General features: G+C 44.6%; 1 protein-coding gene and 1 long non-coding RNA gene across 3 annotated transcripts; both read left to right on the forward strand.

Annotated features, from left to right (window-relative positions):
* Positions 1-24,050, forward strand: LOC122694248 (phosphatidylcholine transfer protein). 2 transcript variants are annotated; one of them, XM_043902727.1, is made up of 6 exons: positions 1-240; positions 14,796-14,910; positions 17,631-17,710; positions 20,622-20,793; positions 21,622-21,689; positions 22,786-24,050. In XM_043902727.1, exons 1-6 carry the CDS (start codon positions 100-102, stop codon positions 22,846-22,848), a joined length of 639 nt encoding a protein of 212 aa, XP_043758662.1. In that variant the 5' UTR covers positions 1-99; the 3' UTR covers positions 22,849-24,050. The 2 variants fall into 2 exon arrangements, with proteins under 2 accessions (XP_043758662.1, XP_043758661.1); XM_043902726.1 differs by having other exon boundaries at positions 5-240; positions 14,793-14,910.
* On the forward strand, positions 3,843-8,950 carry LOC122694250. Its single transcript, XR_006341153.1, has 2 exons — positions 3,843-4,248; positions 4,297-8,950. It is a non-coding gene; the product is annotated as an uncharacterized LOC122694250 (long non-coding RNA).
* Positions 24,051-25,784: the final 1,734 nt, after the last annotated feature.

The raw sequence follows: 25,784 nt of genomic DNA on the forward strand, positions 1-25,784 counted from the left end.
CTGCCAATCGAGCTGGGCCACTCTCTCGTCCCCGCCTCCGAACAAGAGCCCTGCCTGTCCCCGCTCCCCTCCGGGCCCCGGGGCCGCCGCTGCGGAAGGATGGAGCCTGGGGCCGGCGCCTTCTCCGAGGAACAGTTCCGGGAGGCCTGCGCCGAGCTCCAGCGGCCCGCACTCTCCGGGGCCGCCTGGGAGCTGCTGGTGGAGACCCAGGGCATCAGCGTCTACCGGCTGCTGGACCAGGTAGCTGTCCGCCCCTGAAGGACCGCCGGGCGGCCGTCTGCGGGGGTGGGATGGGGGGTGCTCCTGGGGGGTGGGGATGGGAGTGGGAGGTGCTCCCGGGGGGCGGGGGTCTGGGGTGCTCCCTGGGGGTTGGAGGTGGGAGGGTGGGGGTGGAGGTGGGGGGGGTGATGCCGGGGGATGGGGGTGGGGGGTGGGGGGCTGCAACCGGAAGTCCGGAACCTGCGGGTCTTCTGGAGCTCAGAGAGCTAGCTCTGGGCTGGGGGTGCCACCAGCTGACTTTGACCTCTACGGGTCGTGGGGAGTGGGCACGTTTTCAGAATTTAGTCCCAGGTCTGAGACCGGACAGGGCCAGTGGATTGTTACAAGTTAATAACAGAGTGAAAACGAGGGTCTGCGGATTCCTAGCCCCACGCACTTGCCTGCAAGGGACCTGAGCCTCGCTCCCGGGTGGGTGCCAGAGGTATCTGTGTGGCGGGGAGTATGTTAAGATTGAGTCTAGGTAGGAAAGCGACTGGGCTCTTCAGAGAGTGGATGTCCAGGGTGGTGTGTGTGGCGTGAGGAGTGTGGCTGAGAAGGGACCTACCGTCGTCTCTAGTCATTTCACTAACTTGCTCCTTTTGAGTGCTGCCCCATTGCTTGCAAACTGCACGGAATAACTTTAGCCTGAAGAAAAAGAGTTTTAAAAGTCTGGGGAGAAGTTAAAGGGTAGGAGGAATGGAGTTGCGGGTGTGCCCGAAGGCCTTGGGAGCCAGGTAACCGGCCAGGTGGAATGATGGCCAGTCATCGGTTGCTCTGTGTGGGAGCTGCTGCATGGTTAAAAGTCACCTTTAGGCAAGGTAAGTGAAGTGCAGGTTTCCTGGCAGAGACCAGAGTATTAAACTGTTAGAGAAGGGAGGAGCTCTGAATGTCTGAGTGTCCCAGGGTCACTGGGTACAACAGGATGAGCAGGAAGCTCGGTGTAGAGCAGGCAGAGTTAATTTCTGAGTGTTATTCAAGCATTTACCTTGCTGCAAAAATGGACATGCTTTCTGAAAAAATCCTTTTATCTTTTGGATAAAATCGTTTCATTTTCCGCACCGGCCTCATCCAGGCATTTGCCAGATGCTGGCAGTTCACTGCTCAGATGTATATGTCTGGCCCCTTCCCCATCCCTTTTTTTCCTTGGCCTTTGTCACCCTGAGTGCCACCCCTTCCTGGAATTGCAGTGATCTTCTGACTCGCTTCTTGGCCTTCCACCCTTTCCCTTCCATCTTGCACACCTGAAATCAAGCACCTGAAAGAGACTGTGATCTCATTGTTCCCCTTCCGCCTCTGTTGATTGCGTAAACAATAATACCTACAGTAATGGCTAACTCATTGCATGCTGTCTTATGCTCCAGGCACGGTTAAGTGCTCTGCAAGCACGGACTTAGTCCTCACATCGGTGCAATATTGTCAGGCACTACATGGACCTTATTACCAGTTTGGAAATGGATATATGGAAAGGTTAGGTTGATGGCTCAAGACTCACACTGGGGTTGGAACTCAGCTTGAGCTCCAGACCTGTGCTATGATACACTCCTCCACTGACTCTGAGAGAGGGCAAGTATGCCAGGTGGGCTGTGCTCGGGGGACTAGGCTGGTCCAGGGCCCATGACTCCTCCACACCGGTCCTGTCCTCCCGTCAGCCCTGACCACTCCCCTCACATCCCTTGAAGGGCTTGTGCTGGTTTGCTTTTGTGCCTTTTATCCCACAACAGCCACTGCCTGAGCTGAGACAGAGTGTCTGGCTTTGTATTGTTCCATTGTATATTGATATGGAGCAGGGCCCACCTCCCTCCTGGGGGAGGATGGGTATTCAGAACTGTTCCTATCCCTATGAACCATAATATAAGTCTTATTTCCCCCTGTCCCGGGTCTGAGGGCAGTCATAGTACATTGATATAAGTTACAAGTCTTTCCAGAGAACTCCCATAAGTTGGAGGCCATACAGTTCCCATAGGTGTGCCCTTGAGCCTCAGCAGCTAGGCTGGGGGCCACTGCCCATGGCCTCCTTGATCTGCATGTGCATTCAGTGTCTAGAGACCCTGACTATTCAGACTATTGCCCAGGCCATTGCAGGTCAGGTTTTTCTTTGCAATTGTTATCATATGGCTTTTTAAATTCCTCCGAGTGGACTTGTTTGGGGCCCGTTAATGTTAGCGGACTAGCAGGGGGTCTTATTGATCCACCTGACTTTTGATGGTGTTGCATTAAGACCTTACTTCAGTCCCATCAATAGACACATTATTCATCTTATTTCTTAATAACCATCTACAGATTTCCACCCTGCTGGAATGAGTCTCTTGATCTGCCTGTCTCTCCCTGTTTCTTGTTAATGTGAAACCCATAAGCAGAAGCTGAAACAGGTAATCCGATAAGGCTTCTTGATATGCTTGATTTTGTTGCAGTAAGGTTACATTTGGTACCCATACAAAAGTAACCCTTTTCATCAAAATTCTTGCTAAATCTTTGTTGAGTAAGGGACATGTTCAATGGATGAATGTCCTGATTATGATAAAGGCAGTCCACCATGGCTTGCATACAAATCATATTAGCTGTTTCATCAGGGGTGTACCATTTGGAATTTATGGAATAAGAAGAGTCAGACAGTCCTCCTTCTCAGACTTTTCAGTGACTTTTATCCAGTTGAACCAGGCTGACTGTTCCACAGGGAATAACCTGCTGTGAGTCTGAATCAGGGAGGTGTGATCATGATCTAAAAATGATGCTGTAACAAAGTTACTATCACATGATTTGAAAAGACTGACATAAGCATAGAGGTACTTGAAAGAGTTTGCAGTGTAACAGATCAATTGTATTTTAAAATAAAAAAGATTGTGGCTTCCTTTTAGTAGACACAAATAATTCTGAATCTTGTTCTTGAACAAATGGCTACTTTTGATATACACCTTTTGATACTTTCCCATTTTCTCTTTTGCTATTAAATCACAGAATTTTAGACTTAGAAAGTCTCTTTGAAACCATTCTGTCCAATTACCATCCCCCTTTCTTCTTTTTTCCTGCTTTATTTGCCTGCTCTGTTTCTTGTTCTCAACCTTCTTTTTCTCTCCCAAAGTTATAGTGCTAACTTATCTTTACATGGCCCCTTAGTAATACACATTTTGTAATACAAAATGCTATTACACACAAGTTTTCATTTATCCCTCTCAACAAATATAGAAGATAGGTAGAGACAGGTTTATTTTCCTATTTTATGGATGGTGGTAAGACCCAGAGCTAGCCACACAAGACCTCATAGCTAGTAACTAGACATGAACCAGGGCACTTTGATAAACTCAGTACCAAATATATAGCTTGCTTCAATTCAGAACTACATTCTTTTTCTGCAAGCTAAGCAAAGCTAAACCAGTCAATCCTGAAGGAAATCAGTCCTGAATATTCATTGGAAGGACTGATGCTGAAGCTGAAATTTCAATACTTGGGCCACCTGGTGCGAAGAACTGACTCCTTGGAAAAGACCCTGGTGCTGGGAAAGATTGAAGGCGGGAGGAGAAGGGGAAGACAGAGGATGAGATGGTTGGATGGCATCACCGAGTCGATGGACATGAGTTTGAGTAAGCTCGGGGAGTGGTGATGGACGAGGAGGCCTGGTGTGCTGCAGTCCATGGGGTCACAGAAAGTAGGACTCGACTGAGCGACTGCACTGAACTGAAAGCAAAGCTAGTGCAACACTGCTATGTGCTATGCTATTCTATGTGGTGCTGTGGGAAAGAGCATGGATTTTGGAGGCAGAGAGTCTTGGGTTACAATCTCTGCTCTGTTCCACTATCATTCATTTATTTGGCAGATATTCAGTGCATGCCTCCCACGTGGTCCTGCCTTGACAGACACTGCAGAAGCAGGGAGCAGGAAGTTGGAGCTGCTGGTTCAGTGAATGAGCTTCTTGAACAATAAACAGTATTCCCTGATGATAATAAACATAGTATATAATTAAATGGCAGCTAAAAATGCTACAAAGAAAGTAAAGTGTGATGAAGGGATACAGAGATGTTATGGGGAGGTGGGGATGTCCAGGGGTGATGTGATGTGCTTTAGATATAGGGAATCTGGAAAAACCCTCTTCCAGAGGTAACAATTGAGTGGAGATATAAATGAAATAAGAGATTGCGTCCTGCAAATATCAGAGGAGAAATGGACCAGAGAGTGTTCCTCAAAGCTCAAGCACATTAGAATTGCCGGGGGAGCTCTAAGGACATCTCTCAGCCCTACTAGAGCCCCATATTGAATGGAGTTGAAGTGGAGCTTGGATGGTCCTTTTGAAAAGTTCCCGTTTCACATAGAGGCTGATTATTCTGTCCTGTCTACTTTGGTGTGTTTGAAATGTTTCAAAATAAAATATGTTTTTGTTGCTTCTTTTTGTTTTTTAATGTGAAAGCTTCCCAAGAGATTTTAATGAGCGTGCTGTGTTATAAACCATTGCAGTAGAGGGAACACTTAGTGCTAAGTTCCAGAGCCAGGCTGACCGTCCCTCATTTTCCAGGAAGAGCCAGAAGAGCCAGAAGGACGCAGGAGGACCACAGTGAGCCTGGTGTTGGAGAGTGGCCAGGAGTCAGGCCCCACTCACTACATAGGGGATGTTGGCTGGCTGCTATTTCATTTTAAAATCTCAGCTTCCTCATTTGCAAAGCAAGTATAATTCTTGCTTTTTAGGATCATTGGCTTCTTACAAACATTGAATGAAATGATACATGGCGGAGTGATTCTTGACCTTGGGCACACACTAGGCTCATCTGCAAAGCCTGTTAAAATTCACAGTTAATATCCTAGTCCATTTCAGATTCAGTGCATCGGGGTGGGACTTGAGAGTTGGCTTTACATTTCTTTACTTCTCCTCCTTCTTCTTTTTAAAATTTTATTTTTAACAAATGGCCAGGTGATACGGATGCCCCATGGATTATACTCTGAGAACCATTGGTGTTTGGGGAGCTTCTCACATGGTGCCCAAGATGCACCATCCCACGTGGTGACGCTGAGGCAGGAGAGGGAAGAGTGAAAAGGAAGAATATCTTACGGTGAAAGTAATGTCCACTCTAAGACTAACTCTTCCTGGTTTTTGAATTGGTGGCCACTTGGGAGTGGATGTGGTCCCCTGGAGAGAAGGGTCATCGTGGTCACTTGCAAAAGCTTTCCCAGAGATCTGCAGTCAGGTGTCCCTGGAGCTTTAGGCTGGATCCTATGCCAGTAGACACTGTGATCTGCCAGTAGATGGTGTGAAACTGGCATGCAGAGGCTCATGTCATTGATTTAGACCAAGAAAATATTGGTCTGGAAAGATCTGACCGAGGGCTTGACTTCTTACGATTTGAAACCAAGTGCCCGGCACTGCGAGAAGCGGCCACCTTTGTCCTTCGAAAGGTCTTCTCATCAGTGAGTTTTGTGAAGAGCAGACAGTGCCTTCCCAGGGACTGTTCTACCCTGTGCTGTTGGCCTACTGAACTACTGAGAGCCTGGCGTGACCGGGAAAACTAGGTCCAGCCATGCTGCGTCGAGAGATACCGTGGCCTTTTGGAAGGAAGCAGAGATTAAACTGCTATGGAAACAAATATACCTCAATGGGTGAGAAGCTCCCACTCTGATTTCCCAGATGGGATCATAATCCGACTGGCATCATGGACCTCTTCACTTCTGGATGACAGGACTGTTCTCCCTTTTCCCATTTTCTAGGTACCAGCATGATTGATGGAACAGTTGATGCATTCAGGACACTTACGGAGCCGTTATTTACTAGTGGGTAGGACCAGCATGGCTTAAAGCTGAGCACCATATGTAGCCTCCTTCTACTTTCTGCCACTGGTGGAGGTCAACTCTGTCTCTCTCTCTCTCTGTGTCTCTCTCCTGTTCCATCGCCCCCAGTGTAACTGGACAGATAATGTTGGAACCTCAGCTGTCACTTCTCTCAGGATGAGCTTGTGGTGTGAGGCAGCATGAAGATGCTGACCGATTGCAAGGTGCTGGTCCAAGATTTGAAGGCATGCCTTAGTGGGGAGGGGTGAGTAGGATCCCCCATGCCTGTCTGTGGATGTAAGTCAGACTTTGTATTCCACAGCTGGTTTTGGGCTGTTTGAATATACCCTAGTAAGAAGAAACCTACAAAATACTGCCTCATGACCCATTCAAGCACTTTTTCAGAACTTATTGCATGCCTGCATTTTGGTGATGCCTGATGAATAAGACAAAAGTTCATACCTTCCAGAAGCCTTAAGACAATAAAACAGGTACTTTTTATGCAGTGTACATCTGAGTTCCTGACCGGTACCATATTTTTTTTCTCCCTGAAAAGCTTCTTTTAACATTTCTTCCAGAGCCAAGTCTGCTGCTGATGAATTCCCTGTTTTTGTTTGTCTGAAAAAGTTTTTATTTCTTCACTTTTGAAGGACAGTTAGTTACATTGGATATAGAATTCTAGGTCAGTGATTTATTTTATTCAAAATAGTATATATTTCACCCTACCTGCTTTTTTTTTGCAGAGTGGTTTCTGATGAGATGTCTACTATAATTATCATCTGTATTCCTCTATAAGTCAAGTGATCACCCATTCCTTCCTGCCAGCTTCTTTTAAGATTTTCTTTTTCTCTTTGGTTTTCTGAATTTGAATAAGTTTTATTTAAGATTGTTGTTGTTTATCCTGTATGGTGTGCTCAAGATCAGCAGATTTACTATGAAGAGTGGTCTGAGCTTAAATGGTAAACCCACATGTGATTCAAAATAAAATATAACATATTTGGGGTTTATAATACAAAGATTCCTCTCTTGCATGTGGAATTGCAGTACAACTCTAGTAATCCAGAGCTTTTCTGGACTGTATGTTTTTAGAAGTGGTAGTGGCAATGGTCTAAAGCAGGGATTGCGAATTTTTTTTTCTGTAAAGAGCCAAATAGAAAATACTTTAGGCTTTATAGACTAAGAGGCTATATATTGACTTATGTAACCACTTAGAAATCTAAAAACTATTGTTAGCTTGTGGACTGTGAAAAATACCCGGCATGGCAGATTCAGTAACTCCTGGTCTAAAATACAGTTTTGGTGGTTAATTGCTCTGAGGTTTTGGGATTTATGAACCTATAGCCCTAGCTGAGTCTCAGCTTCCTCATCTGTAAGCTGGAGATAATTCCTTTTCTGCCAGATTTGTGCAGGGATCCAATGAGAGGATACATTTTGAAGCCCCTAGTAAATTAAATGGTGTTTGCTGAGTAGGGTGATCTATGTTCTACTCTACCCATCAGGACCTGCATTATGCTTGTCCTGGTAAGACATATTACATAAAGCTCTTTCACTCAGAACCATCTGCTAGAATGGTCAATTACACGGTCGCCTTGGCCATAGCTGTGTATACTCTCCAGCTTGTGATTCCTCTAATTCTGTGTTGGGAGAGGTCAGTGGCACTTTGAGGCGGGATCGTAGGCTGTGAACTCTGCTGTCACATCGCTGGCTTCAAGTCCAGGTTCTTTTGCAACTAATGAACTTCAGGTCAAGCTTGTTAGTTGTGTGACGTTGGATGAGTTTCATAATCTTCTAGTGTTAACAGCTGTATTTATTGAGGTATCATTTAAGTACCTCAAAATTTACTCATTTTAAGTGTATAGTTCACTAATTTTTAGTAAGTTTATGGAGTCATGCATCCCTCCCTGAGTCTAATTTTCAAGTGTTTGTGTTATCCCCAAAGAAACCTGTTCCCCCTGTGCAGTCATCTCCTGTTCCCGTTCCCAGTCTTACACAACCACCAAGGTACCTGCTGTCTCTGCAGATTTGCGTTTTTCTGGGTCGTCTGGGGCAGGAACACTGGGTTAGGGACTGGAAGGAACGTTTCCCATCCAGGTTTTGCCAGCAGGAGTCATCAGCTGACTTTTGATGCATCGCTGTCATTTTTTACATAAGGATCTAAGACCCCTCCCAGCTCTGAGAGCCTGTGCCGTCTTTACTGAAATTGTCAGCTTGTCATTTGGAGCAGTGGCTTGGAGCAAGTGTGCAGAGAGTAGAGCCGTATTAGAAGCCGTCGTGGGGAGAAGAGGGCACAGTGTCCTCCTCTCTCTGGCCGTCCCAAGAGCCAACTGTAGAACTCGAGCAAGATGTCACCTCTCTGAGCTTCGTGTCATAGGATGTGACACCAGTGTCCCTATTGATACCACAGGGCTCTGTGAGATCACACAAGATAGTGAACATAAAACTGGAAACCGCACTGTGTTTAGAGAAATAAATGTTAGCATTATTGAAAGAGTTTATAGCAGGTCAGAGTGACTGGACGGCTTCCGGTGCAGAATGCATGGCAGGTGTAGTGAAGCTGACAGATCACCAAGGCAAATCCATTCCATGCTGAAAAGCCAAGTGTAAACCTGCCTGACTGTTTTCTCAGGCCCAAGGATATAGTGGGCCCATGGTGGTGTTTTTTTTTTTTTCCGTGGTACATAGTAGAAGGAGGTGGAACTTTCTGTAACAGAGTGTGTGAAGTTTCAGATTTCTATGCAAAATTAAATATGCTTCTGGTTAATGTCTATTAATTGTGTCCATTATCTCTTACTTCTCATCCTTAACTATTTGTTTTAGTAATGCTTATGCATTTTTGTACCATTTTAATGAATTTACGTAGTCATATTTGCTTGGAAATGTTCAGAAGTCTGATCAGTACTATTTTGTCAGTCTACTTTAATGTCAAGTAAAAAACAAACCTGGACTCAGAGTTGGAGGTTATTGTATTGGGAAGAATACTTAGACCATGAGATCCATGAGTTTCTCAGGAGTGAGGCAGAAAAGTCTTATTTTTTTTTTTTTTTACAGAGAGTGAGGAGTCAGTAAGACTGAAACCACATCTGGGGAAGTGAGGTGAAGGTGGTCTGCTGGAGAATAGAACAGAATATCTTACCCTGAGGCCAGTTTATTCTCAGCAGGGCTGGATGCTGCTTAGACTGAAGCTGGGCCAAAATTTAGAGTCTGGAGGAAGGGGATGCTTAACTAGTTTGGTTAACAAACATTTTGTGCCTATTGATCCTTCAAATAAGCAGCTTATCTGATCATTTGTGGGACCATCAAAGGGAATTTAGAGGTGTTGTGTCTGGCCTTGTGAGAGATAAAGGGTGTGTGTGTGTGTGTGTGTAAAAGCAATTCTTTTCTGATAAGCTGTTTTTTGAAACACAAAGCATGTGAGAGTTTCTTAATCTGTTTTTCAGGATCACATAACTCAAATAGAATTCTCAATAAGAACCTTGTAATAAGTAGGATTGTACTACTTGTAATAAGTAGGATTGCTTTTAGCTGCAAGTAACAGACAACTGGATTAAGAAAGTCTTAAACAAGTGAAAAGTGAAAGTCACTCAGTCCTGTCTGACTCTTTGGACACCCTGGCCTATACAGTCTATGGAATTCTCCAGGCCAGAATACTGGAGTGAGTAGCCGTTCCCTTCTCCAGGGGATCTTCCCAATCCAGGGATCGAACCCAGGTCTCCCGCATTGCAGGTGGATTCTTTACCAGCTGAATCACCAGGGAAGTCCCCAAAGAGAGGTTTATATTTCTCACCTAGCAAGTAGTCCAGAGATCAGCAGTTGCTGGCATTGGATCAGTTGATCAACAATGTCAGTAAAACTCTGAATATTTTCACTCTGCTTTCTCATTTTTGTTGTCTCTTAATCACAAAATAGCTGCTGCAGCTGTAGACAGCATACCCATATTCAAAAGAAGAAGGAATTGTCTTATGGCTGCCTCTACCTATAGAAGAGATCAGGAAGGTTATTAGCTCTGCAAGTGGCCATAGGGGTTCTCTTAGTAAGAAAGAGCATGCATGCTATAACGAATCTCCTGTTTCTTCTGGGAATTATATTCTGCACATGATATTAACTGATTCTCTACCATTGAATAATTCTTTTACCACCTGTAGTGTAGGAAATTACAGTATCCTGTAATTATTTATCCTGTAATTAGTGGATCATTAGAAAAGTATGTTGTTTTTCAGTTGTTCAATCATGTCCAACTCTTTGTGACCCCATGGACTGCAGCACGCCAGGCTTTCCTGTCCTTCACTGTCTTCCAGAGTTTGCTCAAACTCATGTCCATTGAGTCAATGATGCCATCCAACCATCTCATCCTCTATCTCCCCCTTCTCCTGCCCTCAATCTTCCCAACATCAGGGTCTTAAAAAACAGTGGATGTAAAAAAAAAAAAAAAAAAAAAAACAGTGGATGTATGTATAACTAGTTCACTTTGCTCTACAGCAGAAGCAACCATCTACACTGCAATTAAAAGTAATTTAAAAAAGAAAAGCATGCGTTGCATTTTACTTTAGATAAAGAAATTGAGCCATTCTTAGAAGTGTTTTTCTGAAAGACCTTCAGGAAAAGCCAAGAACCTCTTGAGTAAACTTGTTTAGAGTCATTTATTGAAATGTTAGAACATTTCAAAACGTATCTGCAAAAAATGTTGCACCAGAATTAGATCTCTAATTTGAAAGAGAATTACACATCAGTACATTGCCGAAATAAAACTAAGATTTATGCTTCCTCCTGCTAAATTATTTATACAAACAGTGGTACCTAGTTCTGGTGAGATGCTTCTTTGTTACTGGTGAGAGTATAAATAGGTAAAATTCTTTCTTAAAGATTTATAAAAAGTAAAAGGAGCATTAAAGTGTTAATGTCATTTACCCTAAAATTTATCTCTGAAGAAGCATTTTGATTTCCTAATGAAGAAGTTAGAAATATGAACCAGATTTGTCCATTTGGAATAATTTTTCCAGCAGTGTTCATAATTGTGAAAATATATGGAAACAGAAATAACTTACAGAATAATAAAATTAGCTGTGATCACTCAGTTTCAAAATGATGTAGTTAAAAATAGGAATACAGTCTGTTTATACTATCTTACTCCCATTTTATAACACATAGAAATATTTATTTACTCAAAAAATATGCCAAATATTATCAGTTGGTATTTGAGGATTATGAAGTTACATGTTTTAATTTTCTTTATTATTTTTGGCATCTTGTAATTTTTCTCAATGAATATGACTTACTTTTATAATTATGAAAATTTCATTATTAAGAGACATAACAAAAATGTGAATTTGTTTCTTTTGAAACAATCCCCGTCTTTTGAAAGAAATGAGGGGTAAAAAATTGCTTTGACCCAGAATTTGAGCGGGGCTACTCAGTGCTTGAAAAGAACATTTTATTGATGGCCTAGGAAAGGTGCCACCAAGCATTTTGCTTCTCTGGTGTTCTGGCATTTCTCAGTCCTGCCATGAAGGGAATGTTTAAAGGAAGTTGTCATAGTAGTTCATTTTTCGGTATTCATGTAAGCCGCATCACTCTATTTTTCTCTTTCTAGAGGGCTTTCTGTTTTCTTTTCTGTGATATTACTGGAGTGAAGTCACTAAGAGCAGAAACTACATTCAGAAGGGAAGGGGACTAATTCCAGGAAACACTTTGTCTTAATTCATCCAGATAACCAAAGCTAACTCATGTGAAGCTGAGGAGATCATTTTTTCTATACATAATTATCCCTTTTGCTCACTGTATAGAAAATCAGTTCAGTTCAGTCACTCAGTCGTGTGCAACTCTTTGTGACCCCATGGACTGCAGCATGTCAGGCCTTTTGTCCATTATGAACTCCTGGAGCTTGCTCAAACTCATGTCCATCAAGTCAATGATGCCACCCAACCATCTCATCCTCCATCGTCCCCTTCTCCTCCTGCCTTCAGTCTTTCCCAACATCAGGGTCTTTTCTAAGGAGTCAGTTCTTTGCATCAGGTGGCCAAAGTGTTGGAGCTTCAGCATCAGTCCCTCCAATGAACACCCAGGACTGATCTCCTTTAGGATGGACTGGTTGGATCTCCTTGCAGTCCAAGGGACTCAAGAGTCTTCTCCAACACCACAGTTCAAAAGCATCAATTCTTCGGCGCTCAGCCTTCATTATGGTCCAACTCTCACATCCATACATGACCACTGGAAAAACCATAGCATTGACCAGACAGACCTTTGTTGGAAAAGTAATGTCTCTGCTTTTTAATATGCTGTCTAGGTTTGTTATAGCTTTTCTTCCAAGGAGCAAGTGTCTTTTAATTGCATGGCTGCAGTCACCATCTTCAGTGATTTTGGAGCCCAAGAAAAGAAAGTCTGTCACTGCTTTCACTGTTTCCCCATCTATTTGCCATGAAGTGATGGGACCAGGTGCCATGATCTTAGTTTTTTGAAAGTTGAGTTTTAAACCAGCCTTCACTTTCATCAAGAGGCTGTTCAGTTCCTCTTCGCTTTCTGCCATAAGGGTGGTGTCATCTGCATATCTGAGGTTATTGATATTTCCCTATATAAAGAAAATGTGAACGTGAAAGTCACTCAGTCATGTCCAACTCTTCAACCCCCTGGGCTATACAGTCCATGGAATTCTCCGGGCCAGAATACTGGAGTGGGTAGCCTTTCCCTTCTCCAGAGGATCTTCCCAACCAGGGATTGAACCCAGGTCTCCCGCACTGCAGGCAGATTCTTTACCAGCTGAGCAACAAGGGAAGCCCATATCAAGAAAATGGGGACCCAATATTATTAGTATTGGGCCCAATATTAGTATTAGACCCAAGATTAACAGTATAGAAAATGGGGACCCAATATTCCTGAACAGAAGCACATTGTCTGTCTCTCTGTTGGTGCTGATTTAAGTGTGTGGGCGTAGATGTGTGTTGGGTATAGCCCCTCACTATCTTCCCCTGTGTGAGTTTAGGGGAGAGGGCAGGAGGAGAAGCTATTTCTCCCTAGTCCTGCCCTTCCTGTGGGGCATCCACGGCACAGCACGTGGGTGGTGAGGCATGCCAGTTTATCATTTGCTGATTGGAAACCCTTGGTATAAAGCCATGTACTTTTAGAGCTAAAACCTTATGAATCAAGTTTCAGTGTTGCCTTCAATTACCTGCCAGGTACTTTCATGTACATCTGAGATCCCAAACTGGGCTGTATTTATCCCACCTGAGTCAGGAGACCCTTGAAGCCTCAGGATCTTTAGAAAGATTCTCCATGTTTATACCTTGATGTCACATAGTTCTCTGGAACAGTGTTTAAAAAGATAAGTTCATTCATGTTTGATTAGTCAATAGGATTGCTTTCACACCTGAAAGTATGAGTATGTCTTAAAGTTTCATTTTTGTTTGTTTGCCTTTGCACCAAAATTAATCTGAGCCATTGATTTTATCTTAATAATAGATCCTTTTGACAAGGTGGGATTCAGGAATTGTGAGCTGCCATTGTACAGAGTGAAATGTATAATGTCACCAACTCCAGCCCAGAACCCTCACAGAAGAGGATACAGCTTAACATGAAGAGAAATCTCTTGTAATTAAGAATACAGAAATGACCTTTGTCTGAATAAAAGGGACTAGTATGATTTAAAGCATTTAAAGCTAATGTCTCTCTCCCTATTCATTTCTTTTATACATAAGTCATTTATAGGAAAAAAGGAGCAGTTAATGAAAAATCCTGTCTTGGAATTGGTAAAGCAATGTGTTGGCTTTCATTATGCCCGTGGTTATTTGAAATAGTAGTCTGAATGCTGGGTGCTAGCTGCCTGTATGATGCACCCACGTGGGTGTTTAATAAGCATCTCAAACTCCACCTGCCCAAGGCAGAGCTCTTGGTTACCCCACAGCCCACAGAGACCCTCCTCTCCCATATACCTGGTTGCTCAAGAAAGACCCCAAGAGTTATCCTCAATTCTTCGCTCTGTCTGTCCCCACAGCCCATCTGCTGGCAGTTCCTACTGATACTGCTTCCAAAACATGTCACTGAATGTCTGGCCTCTCCCCATCACTGTTGTGACCTCCCTGTCCAGTCACCGTCATTCTTTTTCTGGACCGCTGCCCCGGTCTTCTGGCCCGTCTCCTTGCTCCCTCGTGATCTGTGTTCTACCAAGCAGCAAGAATCATCCTTTAAAGGCTGCCCACCCCCATGTAAAGTCATTTCCCTGTTTGAAGTCGTGAGCTGGTTTTCCACAGTAGTTAAACTAAAATCCTGACCCCTGTACCCTGAGTGGCAAGCCCTTTGGACGCAGCCCCGCTGCCCCTCTGGCCTCAGCTGCGCCAGCTCTTCCTCCTCCCAGTGCTCTGTTCTCTGAGTAAGCCAGCCTGTCAGCCTAAGGGCCCTCTCCCAAACCCGGAGTGGGGTTTCCTCATCTTCCTATGCTGACCTCCTTCTAGCATTTAGAACAGACTCCTTGGATAAATTCCTCACGGAGATATTTCCTGAACACGTGATAAGATAGAAGTTTCCACTAGCTCTGCTCCCCTGCAACTCAGGCACCATTTGTCACATGACGCTCTTTTATCCTGCTTAAATTGCTGGGATAACATATAGCCATCACCAGCACCAGTGCCTAAGGCCGGTTTTATAGGACTGATGGGGACAGGCTCCCGTCTGCTTTTTCACCACTGTGTCACCAGGACCGAGGGAAAGTGCTCAGTGTTATATGAACAGGTGTTTTTCAGATGCTGTATAGTCTTAACACGGCAATCAACAGGTTGTTTCTGCCTGTTCTGTTTTTGTAGCAGACTGGATTGTATGCACATAAGGTCTTTGGTGTTCTGGAGGACTGCTTACCAGATCTGCTTGCAGATGTCTATATGGACTTAGCCTATAGGAAACAGTGGGACCAATATGTTAAAGGTGAGTGACACAGTTTTTAAAAACCAATTAGAAAGTAGAATCCCATGTTACTTATTCTAGCCATTAGTAAGCAAAAGGTATAACTTTACCGTATTTTTCATTTTAAATTTGAGCAAACGCATCTTAAAGTGCTAAGTCAAATGTGACTTTGCTGTTCTCAGGGTTTGTTCCTTGCGTACTACTAAAGTCACTCTCCAGTTCGCTCTGACGGCTCCTTTGTTCTCATATTAAGTGGTGTTGTCATCCATAAACCTAGGTGATCGTGGAAGGCTTCTTGGAAAAGGTGGTACGGAAGCTTTGCTTAAGAGGTTGAATCCACATTTTATAAGCATCAAGATTTTATATATATTTGTACATGTGAGGAGGTGAGGGGCTGAGAGGTTTAAGGGCATTCAAGGCCGAGGGGATGGCATGAGTAAAGTAGAGAATGCATGAAGCAACATAAAATGTTAGAAAATTGTGTGCAATTGAGTAGTTGGGGAGCAGAATCTGGAACTAGGCTGGAAGGTGGGCCCAGAGCCCCAAGGACCTAAACTGACCACCAGGCTAGGGTTCCTCAATTTTTCCCTGGAAGTAATGGAGAGTTATGAGCAGTGATAGATAGAGGATCTTGCTGCCACTTACAGCAGGGAGTAGTTTCTACCATCCCAGTCAGTCACAGTGAAATAAATACAGCTAGCCCGGGGGCCAGAAACCCTAACAGAGCCTTGCTGTGAGCAGGAATCTTGGTTGCAAGAAGCAAAAGCTAACAAATGCCAGTGTGAGAAAAGGAAGAAGCTTTTTTTGGTTTGGTTTATTACATTGAAAACGGCGTGGGTGTCTCATTCCAGGTCAGCTGCATTCAACACTTCACTTCTCCAACTTGACTCTGTTTCTGTCTGTGTGGACCACGTTATCAGGCAGATTCTTGTGTCATGACAAAGATGCCACCAGAAGATGCAGGCGTACATTCTCACAAAGTTCATCACCCCAGAAGAATAGGAATTTTTCCACTCATTGCATTCAGAGTCACAGGACAGGGTCTAATTGTCTTAGCATTGACCATGTGCTTGTGTACTGGGGACATTTATCATGATTTTGGGTCACTTGGTGTTGTCAAATAGGTTTCCTATGAAGGGGGAATTGTGATGCCCCCCTGTCAAGGGTGAAGTCAGGCGTTCCCTGTCCATTTCCCTGGCAGCCGTGGTTCAGTCATGTACTGTGGACCTTGGTAGTTTCTGCCACGTGGTACTTGGCATCAGATGTCCCCACTGGAATAAGGTCCAGAGGCAGCAGCAGTTTGACTTCTCTGGAGTAGTCCTGAGGTTCTTAACCTAACTCTAGTCCTCCTAGATCTTCTGTGAGCTAGCTGACAGCCTTTATGAAAGCACTTTTGGCCTAAACTTACAAGAGTGGCAATCTGAGTCTTGTCCACACATGCCTTCCCTAAACTAATCACCATGGCCATGTCTCACTCAATTTCCCAGCCCTGTAATTACCACTGAGTCACTTCTGCTTAAACTACATAGGGATGGAGAGAAAGGTGGTGCTTTGAAGGAGAATGAGATGCTGCTACAGGAACAAGGGAGTCAAAGCCAAGCAGGCAAGGCAACAGATATCCACTCATTCCCTTCCTTTCAAGGGCAGCTTCACCCTCTTGAACCAATGGACTGGCAAGCTCTTTACCCATGGTCTGCTTCTAATAGATTTTGTTATTTCAAAAGCTAAATTAATTAACACATTGACAAGGTCAGTACCTTCTAAAGGGACTCTTTTGGTTCCTCCAGTGGACTTGGCTTGGCTCCTTCTCTAAATGGTTAATTAGGAGCTTCCCACACAGCTTAGAAGCTTCATAGCATTCTTTTACTATCTCCTTCCAATTGCTGATGCTATTTGCATACAATAGCATGGTGGATTAGTCCCTGTAACTGTGACAGAAAGCAACATGGGAGATAGGCAAGAAATTTAGAGTTAGCACAGTTAGGCCACTTCCTAGCTTTTTAGGAAGGACACTGAACTCTCTGGAACCTTCATTTCTCAACTGAACACACGAGACTGGGTGGCTTAGTCCCAGGACACCTGTACTCAGTCAAGAAGTCTGAAGATGGGAGTAAGGGCCCAGCAGTGTGACTGTTGGTAATCTAGTGACATCTAGTGGTTCAGTTCAGTTCAGTCGCTCAGTCATGTCCAACTCTTTGGGACCCCATGGACTGCAGCACGCCAGGCCTCCCTGTCCATCACCAGCTCCTGGAGCTTACTCAAACTCATGTCCATCGTGTCGGTGATGCCATCCAACCATTTCATCCTCTCTTGTCCTCTTCTCCTTCTGACTTCAATCTTTCCCAGCAGCAGGGTCTTTTCAAATGAGTCAGTTCTTCACATCAGGTGGCCAAAGTATTGCAGTTTCAGCTTCAGCATCTAGTGGTTACCCAGATTTTTAAACCTGAAATTTTATTTTAATTCCTAATTTGGTTTCACTGAATTTTGAGACTGTGCTATATGATGAACAACTTTTGTTGGGTTCTTTTATTTTTACTGCATTTTTATATCTATTAGACTCTGCCTGTTGGCAACAAGCTTTCAGTGGTAATGAATCTATCAGACTTTTTCTAGAATTCTGTGTCTTATGAGTTAGTGTTTTATCATACCTAAAGGGTCGGCAGCATATCAAAGCTTTTTCTTAATTGAAACCAAATAGACTTCCAGATTCAGTAACTTCTTTGTTTTGTTTCTTTTCTTAGAACTGTATGAAAAAGAATGCAATGGAGAAACAGTGGTCTACTGGCAAGTGAAGTACCCTTTTCCCATGTCTAACAGAGATGTATCCTTTCCAAAGGTGCACCCTTACTCAGCTTTCTAAAGTGCTTCTGTGCCCTGGGACCATCACCCAGTGGTGGTGTGTCCAGCAGGTGTGGACAGCGTTGTCTTTGACTCTTGCAGAAGCATCTGCTAAAGCTCTTCCTTCTTGTGTGGCTTTCAGAGACCTCAGAGTGTGGCTTCTGGGCCTGACATCATGGAGCACCTATAACCATGGTTACAGGAAGGCAGCTCACACTTTCTTGAAACTTTTCTGGGAAGCCCTTGTGCCACAGAATTGGGGATCTGAGAACAACTTTTCATAAAGAGTATTCAGTACATTCCCTCAGTCTATGGAGGAGAAAGCCAGGACCCAGAGAAGTCAGGCGACAGAGGCTGACTTACGTAGCAGCCGACGGGGGGCCGAGCTCAGGCACCACCTTTCCAGCTCTCTCCTCCTCCCCTCCTTCCTGATTATTGGCTCTGGACACTGTGTGTTATGTTTTTCCGCTTCAGTCTCCTCGATTATGATATGAAGCAGTTGAATAGATGTGGGGAGTTTTAGCTGACACTTCAGGGTTCTGTGATGCCCCCTTAGGGCCAGGCTAGGAGGGTTTGATGGACATTTGCGGGGTAGACAGATTGGGTGGGGGTAGGTATGATTTTGACCTCACTCTTTTCTTCACTCATAGCAGCTGATTGTTTTACACACTGAATTTCCATAAAGAATCCTTTAAGTAAAGGATCTTGGAAATTGAAGAAAAAAATAATGCTTGGAAACCACTGCTGGATGACTGCTGGAATCTTTTCCAGCTGTGACATTCTGTAAGCCTGTATACTCCTGAATAATTGTGCTCTAGAAAGAGAGGGGGCGTGGGGGTGAGTGTGGGTGTTGTTCCTGTGTGATTGGTTACCCTGGCTCGGCCACATTACAGACTCCATAAGGGATTATTTCTTGGCACAATTCCCACAGACTGCTAAGCAGTTTGTATACAGGTGGTATGTATTTCAGCCAATTGTGGTTACTTAATCTTTTAGATTTTACATGGTTTTCTCTCATCCTGCCAAAACTATGCAGGGTAGGAGCCATCGTCCCCCTCAGACAGTGAAGAAAACTGAGGCCGAGGGACGTTCAGAACTCTGCTCAGCTTCTCAGCAGGGTCTCACCGTTATGGGCAGCAGACGCAGGTGTGGATCCAGGTCCAGCTGTGTCCAGAGACGGTGATCTGGACCAGAGCAAACTCTGACCTCAAAGGACCCTGTGGGGGGGTGTTCTTGGGGGCAGACTCTTGGGGCTCCTTACAGTTCTGCTGCGTTGTCTTTCCAATGCCACTCAATCCCATGATGAGTATCTCAGTCTCTGTATCTGCAGGGCTGTTCAGGTTTTGAGAACAGAGAACAGTGTAGGGGAAAGGGCAGTAGTTTTGGAGGGAAGGCTCCCAGGTTGCGTGTGTGCTCACTGGTTTGCTGCGTGACCTTGGAAAAGGCCCCTCACCTCCCTGGGCTTCAGTGAACAGGTGCTTCTCCAGTCCACCCTGGACCTGCCAACTGCTGAAGGAACCCTGTGAAATCGCAGTTAATCTATCGATTGTTTCCTCAGTGAGAGTCAGGGGACGTCCGTCACGTGAACTGAGCGAGCTATGGGATAGTATTTGCTGAGGAAAAAGTGAAAGGCTTGGGAGGGAGGAAATCCAGAGCTAAGGCAGCGTCATTCCTTCCTGAAAACATGTAAGCACTTTACTCGTCAGGGAGTAGCATGTGGGGGCAACAGACGTCCCGCAGCATGCCTGGGGAGGGCCAGACCACCGAGGGTGCCGCAGAGGCTCAGCTGTCCTGGGGCTGTGGCCATCGCTGCTGCAGTAAGTGAAGCCGTATTATACTTTTACTGGCTTTTTGGATTATTTTTAAGCATTAATTCCTTCTACTATGAAGCCTACATTTCTACCATTAGAAAGTCCAATGAACGTATTAAAGAGCTGAGCCCTCTACAGCTATGAAAGTCTCACCAGGGTTTGGAGCCTGATCTGGGTTCACATACAGATTCCATCACATTAGCTGGGCTATGGGATCTTCTGCAACTTTCTTTACTTCTCTGTGTCTCAATTTCATCATTTATAAGATGGGAATATTTACACTGAGTTCACCAGGACTTTCTCAGTTTCAGAGCTGATGCTAAATATAAAGCACATGATATATGTACGTGATAAGGACTCAGTAAGTGGTGACTCCTGCTGTTTTTTAAAATTGAATTATCTTCCCTGTAATAGTGCCATAGACATAGTGGCTAGTCTGTGAGTGTTTATTGAGATGAAGTGGCTTTGTGATTCTTGGTGAACCAAACCCAGTGAGGCCATCTGCCTACTAATTATTTGGTTATTCATGTGTCTTCCTATGATTGCCAGGTGTAAGCATCCTTGCCTGACCATCCTCTGTGCATAGAGGTCAATGATTAGGGCCTTTGCGGGAGGACAGAGAGCAATGACCCCATTGTCTAGTGAGTGATATTCTGCTTCAGTCTCTCTCCCATGCTCCCACTAAGCTTATCTGCAGGGCAGCGTTTCCCTCTTTTCCTGTAGAGGGAAACCAATAGCAGGAAAGCTGAGTAGCACACCCAGGATCACACAGCTGGTAAGTGACCAATTGTCTGAGATCTCATTGCTTTCTTGGAGAAAGGAGGACTGGGCTCCCCGCTTAACTAAAGCAGCAGGGAACCAATCTCCAGCGGGTAACGCAGCCTCTCAAATGAAGACGCCAGGTGGGAGGAGCCCGACTTTCCTCAGGTGGGTGGGCAGAGGGGGCGGGACCGAGATAACAGAGCAAGGGGGCCAACACCAAGCGGAGGAGTGGAATCATGTGCCATTGTTTCTGCTGCAGGCTTTTCTTCCGCTTAGCATCTCAGTGCAGGCCTTGCTGTTGTGCCTTGACCGGCGGTGTAGTATGTTTACGTGCGGCAGCGGCGGGAGCTGGATTTTGAAGGGCGGAAGGTCCACGTGATCGTGTCCCAGAGCACCTCTGAGCCACAGATTCCAGAGAAGTCGGGTGTGATCCGGGTGAAGCAGTACACACAGAGGCTGGCGATCCAGAGCGATGGCAAGAGGGGGAGCAAAGGTAAGAAGGGCGCACAGGTTGGGGTACCTGCCAGGGCTGCAGGCGCCTAGAGTGCAGGATGCTGATTCCCGGGGGTCAGAGACTGGACACGGGTCCAAAAGAAGCAAGAGAGAAGCAATTCACCCCCAGGAGCTTGGGTAGACTAGCATGTGGATCACTTCATTCTTTACTGACTCTTGCATTGTCTAGATGAAATTAGGACACCCAAGGGAACCAGAAGGTTTAGAAACTCACTTTGGGAAGGTCCTGTACATGCACAAGCTGGACAGGGGTGGCCAGGAGGGCTGGTGGGACCACCTCTGGGGAGGCAGCTCCTCCTCAGCAAACACCCAGGGACTCGGAACCTGTCTGCCTTGAGTTCCAGCCTCAGAAGACACAGTGGGGGCAGAAGTTCCGTGTGGCCACCTACTGACCTGGAGTGGGTGTGGACTTGAGGCTGAAGCGAAATCTAAACTTAGTTGTGATGTGTGTTAATAAGATGTGCCACTTTGGGCATGTCATACACTCTTCTGAATCTTCACTTCATTTATAAATGAGGTTTTAATCTGAACAACTTCTTAGGATTAATATAATTAATGAGAGCCATAATTAAATGAGAAACTGTGTCTAAGTGTATTGCTTGCCAGGTGATTAATAAATAGCCACAGAAGGTGCCTTGGCTGTTGTTCACAATGTTTCTGTGTATGTCTCCTGTAAGGCACGGCAGAGGGGCCAGTCTCCTGGAGTCCTTGTGACCTACCTCCTTACTTTCTGGGCTGGATAATGAAAGTGGAAGGTTTGCAGGGTTTGCAGGTTCCCTCCTGAATTGTTCTCTCTCTTTCTCTCTAGTTTTCATGTACTACTTCGATAATCCTGGTGGCCAGATTCCTTCCTGGGTCATTAACTGGGCTGCTAAGGTGAGACCCCAGGAAGCAGGAGGGGAGGCGTGTTTGACAGCTGTTGACTTAGCCTGTGGGGCTGTCAGCTTGAAGAGATGTGCTGTCTCAGGCCTCATGATGCTCTTTTATGAAACACCTTGGTTGATGGACTGTGTTAGACCTGGGGTGGCCAATACCCAGGACAGAGGCTGGGACAAAAGACAAAGTTTAGAAGGAACGCCAGCCCCACCCTGCTTTGCACCAAGACCCCTCCAGGATCACTGTCTGGAACCTCCCAAACAGTAGCCTGTTCCTTGTAGGAACAAGGGTGCCTGTTGACCCTGTATCTGCTCATGGAGGAGTTAGGCTGACCTAGCTCGGGAGACAACCAACCATATTCAAGCCTGGAGAAGTCTCCAGGTTCTTTATGGTTATTTTGTTTTTTTGTAAGGAGAGGGAACCCCAGTGGTACCCAGGTCATTCGAGACTGCCTAGAACCTAGAATCATGCTGACCATTCAGCCTGCTTTGTAAGGTCCTACTTACTGGGGAGAGAGCTCACCAGTTCCCTGGGAGAGTGAAAATCAAACACAAGATGGTTTGAATCTTGGCCCTGCTTCTGACTGTGTAATCTAGAGAAACCATCAATTTCTTCCCCCTTAAAAATGGAAATGGATAGCTCCACCATATAGAGGAGTAAATAGAACAATGTGTGGGGAATTTCTTAAACAGTGATCAACACTAACTAAAGGATGGCATACCCACTCTTGCCCCTCAATCCTTACCATTGTCTAATTTTATAAAGCAAGTCTTTCTGCTCATTTCTTTCCCCTGCAATGCCACTTCTGTTTTATCTTTCCTTTCAAAAAATGATAGCTCATAACTCTCTTAGCTTTTTATTAGGAAAAGCCAAAATGTGGCTTTGTAACAAGGTCTTACAACAGTGGCCCCTGCCTTACCTGTGTCCTACGTCTTCCCTTTTGTCATCATCTGTGGCAACATGCTGTGGAAATCTGCTCAGGGCCCCTGTTGTCATATTTATATTCCCAAAGCCATCTTTCACCTTAGCCACATCCTGAAGAATCAGGAGTCATCGCTGTGAGGATACAGACATGACGGTCTCCTTTCCTTTGCAGAATGGAGTTCCTAACTTCTTGAAAGACATGGTGAAAGCCTGTCAGAACTACAGGAGAACCTAGGGGAGGAACATGGGAGCTCCGTGTCCATGGGATGCTGTTCATGGAATGATGTCTCTGGAAGTGCGACAGCCACCGATGCTCAGCCTGCTTTCCTCTTTCCCATGCTCAGAGGCCTGCACACTCTCTAGCACTTTGTCCTCGAGCGTGTTTGCCGGACATCTGGCTTCCTTTCCCAGTCTCCCCACCCCGGGACCCACTGCCTTTCTCCACTGTGGAATGCGGGTCAGATTATAGAAACCTTTGTTTGTTCTTAAAAAGTGAAATCCTCAGTAGGGAACACAGTCATTCCATTGTGCCATTCTAGGGGGATGGCAAGTGGAGGACTAATAACGCTGCCTAAGAGTGACTGATCCCAGTCAGCTGGCTCCCTCCCATCTGTGAGTTGTTGCCATCTGGGAGGGTGATTTCCTACTGAAGTTTCATTGCCTTCAGAGCTGACTGTCAGGGCTCCAAGACTGGAAGACTCACGTCCGTTTGCCTTATGCTTTGCTGACTTGGATTGCCTAAATTGAGATAATCATCTACTAAGTCCCTCCCCATTCCTAGTTGGGGAGGATCATAGGCTGTTCTGATTTCAAACCATTTTGATAAACATTGCAGAGCTAACTGTGTAGCATGATAACAATTTTTTCTCATCATCCGTGTTTGGGTTTTTTTTTCCCATATGCCCCTGGGGAAGGCTGTCCATACCTCACCAGCTCTGCTTTTAACTGGACACTGAGGCATCAAGGCAACTGTAGCAGATAACAGAAGGCAAACTGCTTTGCACATAGCATTGAGCTAAAGTGTCTTTATATGGAACAAATGAATTTCCCTTCTGAAATGGTTGGAGACATTGAAAGGATAGGAGTTCACAGCCAGAGAAAATGTATTAGTGATGTGGTTGACTCTACACCTTTTTCTCAGGAATTCTATCTAAAGTTATCTGCCTCTCCCACTAACCAGAAGACTTCCCTTTACCTAATTTTCTCTTGAATTTTGGAAGGAAAGATATTCTGTAGACAAAGGCACAGCCTTATAATCTCAGGGAAAAATTTTAATCACTTCTGTATGATGGTAACAAACCTTAATTACAGGGCCTAAAATTTCAGGCTATAAAGCTGGATGTGGGAGATTTATTAAAACAGGATACCTCAGACTGTGTCTTTTCTCTCTGGAAAGGGAGGTGCATTGAATACCAAATAAATACAGAATTACTTATACTTGTCCTGTCTGCAGTCTCCTTTCTGCCTTGTTCCCTGAGAATGAGACTGTTAGGTCTCTTTGGTTTGCAAGTGAAATCCATCATAACTCATAGCCCTGAACATAAAAAGGGATTTTAGGCTCACTTATATGCAAGGCCAGGTATAGAATGGCCTCAGGTAAGGGTTGATACAGATGCTCAAACTGACATTAGGAATCAACTCTGTCCTTCTTTAGGGTTTCTTTAATGTTGGGCCGTGTTTGGTGGCAGGAACGCTGCTAACAGAAAGTGAAAGACCCGCATCTTCCCAAGTTCACACTGAGTCAATGAAAGACAGCATTTCTTTGCAGTTGACTGTGAACCATCCCATGATTCCCTTTAAACCATGTGTCAATCCCTGCCCTAGACACTGGTCATAGGGATAGAGTTATATACATAAGGGAATGCTTCATAAATGTATCATTAAATTATCACTATCAGTAATGTAGCTGGAATTTAATTTTAGGTAAAGTAAATCTGAATGTCTTATGTAATAGAGGTCAAGGTGATATTTTTTTTAATGTATAAAGTCATTGAAACACAAGCACTAGGATTATAGTCTTTGAGCAAAGACTCCACATGAAATGGTGTCATGCAGACTGTATCTTTAACAGTGTTTAACAATCTGCTAAAAACACTGAGAATACTAAGCATCCTTAATTTCTTGGTAAGGCGATTTAAAAAAATCACCTAGCTTGCTATAATTAGTAAAGGCCCTTTGGCGTTCATCCTTGCTAAGTTGGAGATGACAGTGCTAAGCAGCGCTGAAAACTGAGATTGTGTGGGGACTAAGCTAGCAACCCCAAGCGCCAGCGACCCCAAAAACAGACATGGTGCCATGGAGGTTTAGCTGGATTCTTCAGGTTCTGACTCTGCAGGGTTTGAATATATCATTTGGAATTTGAAAGTTATAAGGGTATTGTCATTCATCTAACCGTTTGCTTCATTTGTTTTCTCATGTCTGTCTCTCTGAATAGATAATAAGGTTTTCATAGGTAGAAACCCTTCTTTCACTTAGATTACTGACCCCTAATGGAGTGTATCCTAGTCACTCAAATGGTATCTAGTGAGTGACTTTAATGATTTGGAGAAGATTGACCAAATGACACACCACCCAGAAGGGAATATCTATTCAGATAAAGACATTTGATTTGATTACATTAAACTCTACTTTAATATTTAATAATTTAACTCAAGACGAATTATTTCCCCAAGTCATCATTTTAGTGGCTCTAGGTGCCGTAGATCTCCTGAGTCTTTTCTTGAAAGGCCCATGTTAAGAGGTGGCTTTCTGGCGTGGCTACAGGTTATACTTCAATGTTATGGAAATGGCTCAGTCTGGACTGAGTTCAGTTGAGATTAGTCAGGATTTTAGGATTTTCATGATGAAAGTAGCATGACTATCACTGCTAAATTTTCTTCCACAGGTGAATTATTCGCACTGCATAGCAGTTTAAAGCTAATGACGACCTTGGAACTGAGGAATTCCAGCAGAGGATCACTTCCTAAAGATCTTCCTATGTCATAGTGAAGGCCCTGCCCTAGTTCCCTGGCTGAGATTCCTCACCCAGAATCCCCACCTCTAATGCCTGCCCTTCAAAACTCCTTCCCAGCAGGGTTTGAAAGAGAGAAAGCAGGAAGAGCCCATTCAGTTGCCATGTTCCTGGTGGCACCGCCCAGTCGGCTCAGAGAATTATCTTTTAATGCTTTGAGA

This window comes from Cervus elaphus, chromosome 5 (assembly GCF_910594005.1).
Source record: "Cervus elaphus chromosome 5, mCerEla1.1, whole genome shotgun sequence".
NCBI lineage: Eukaryota > Metazoa > Chordata > Mammalia > Artiodactyla > Cervidae > Cervus > Cervus elaphus.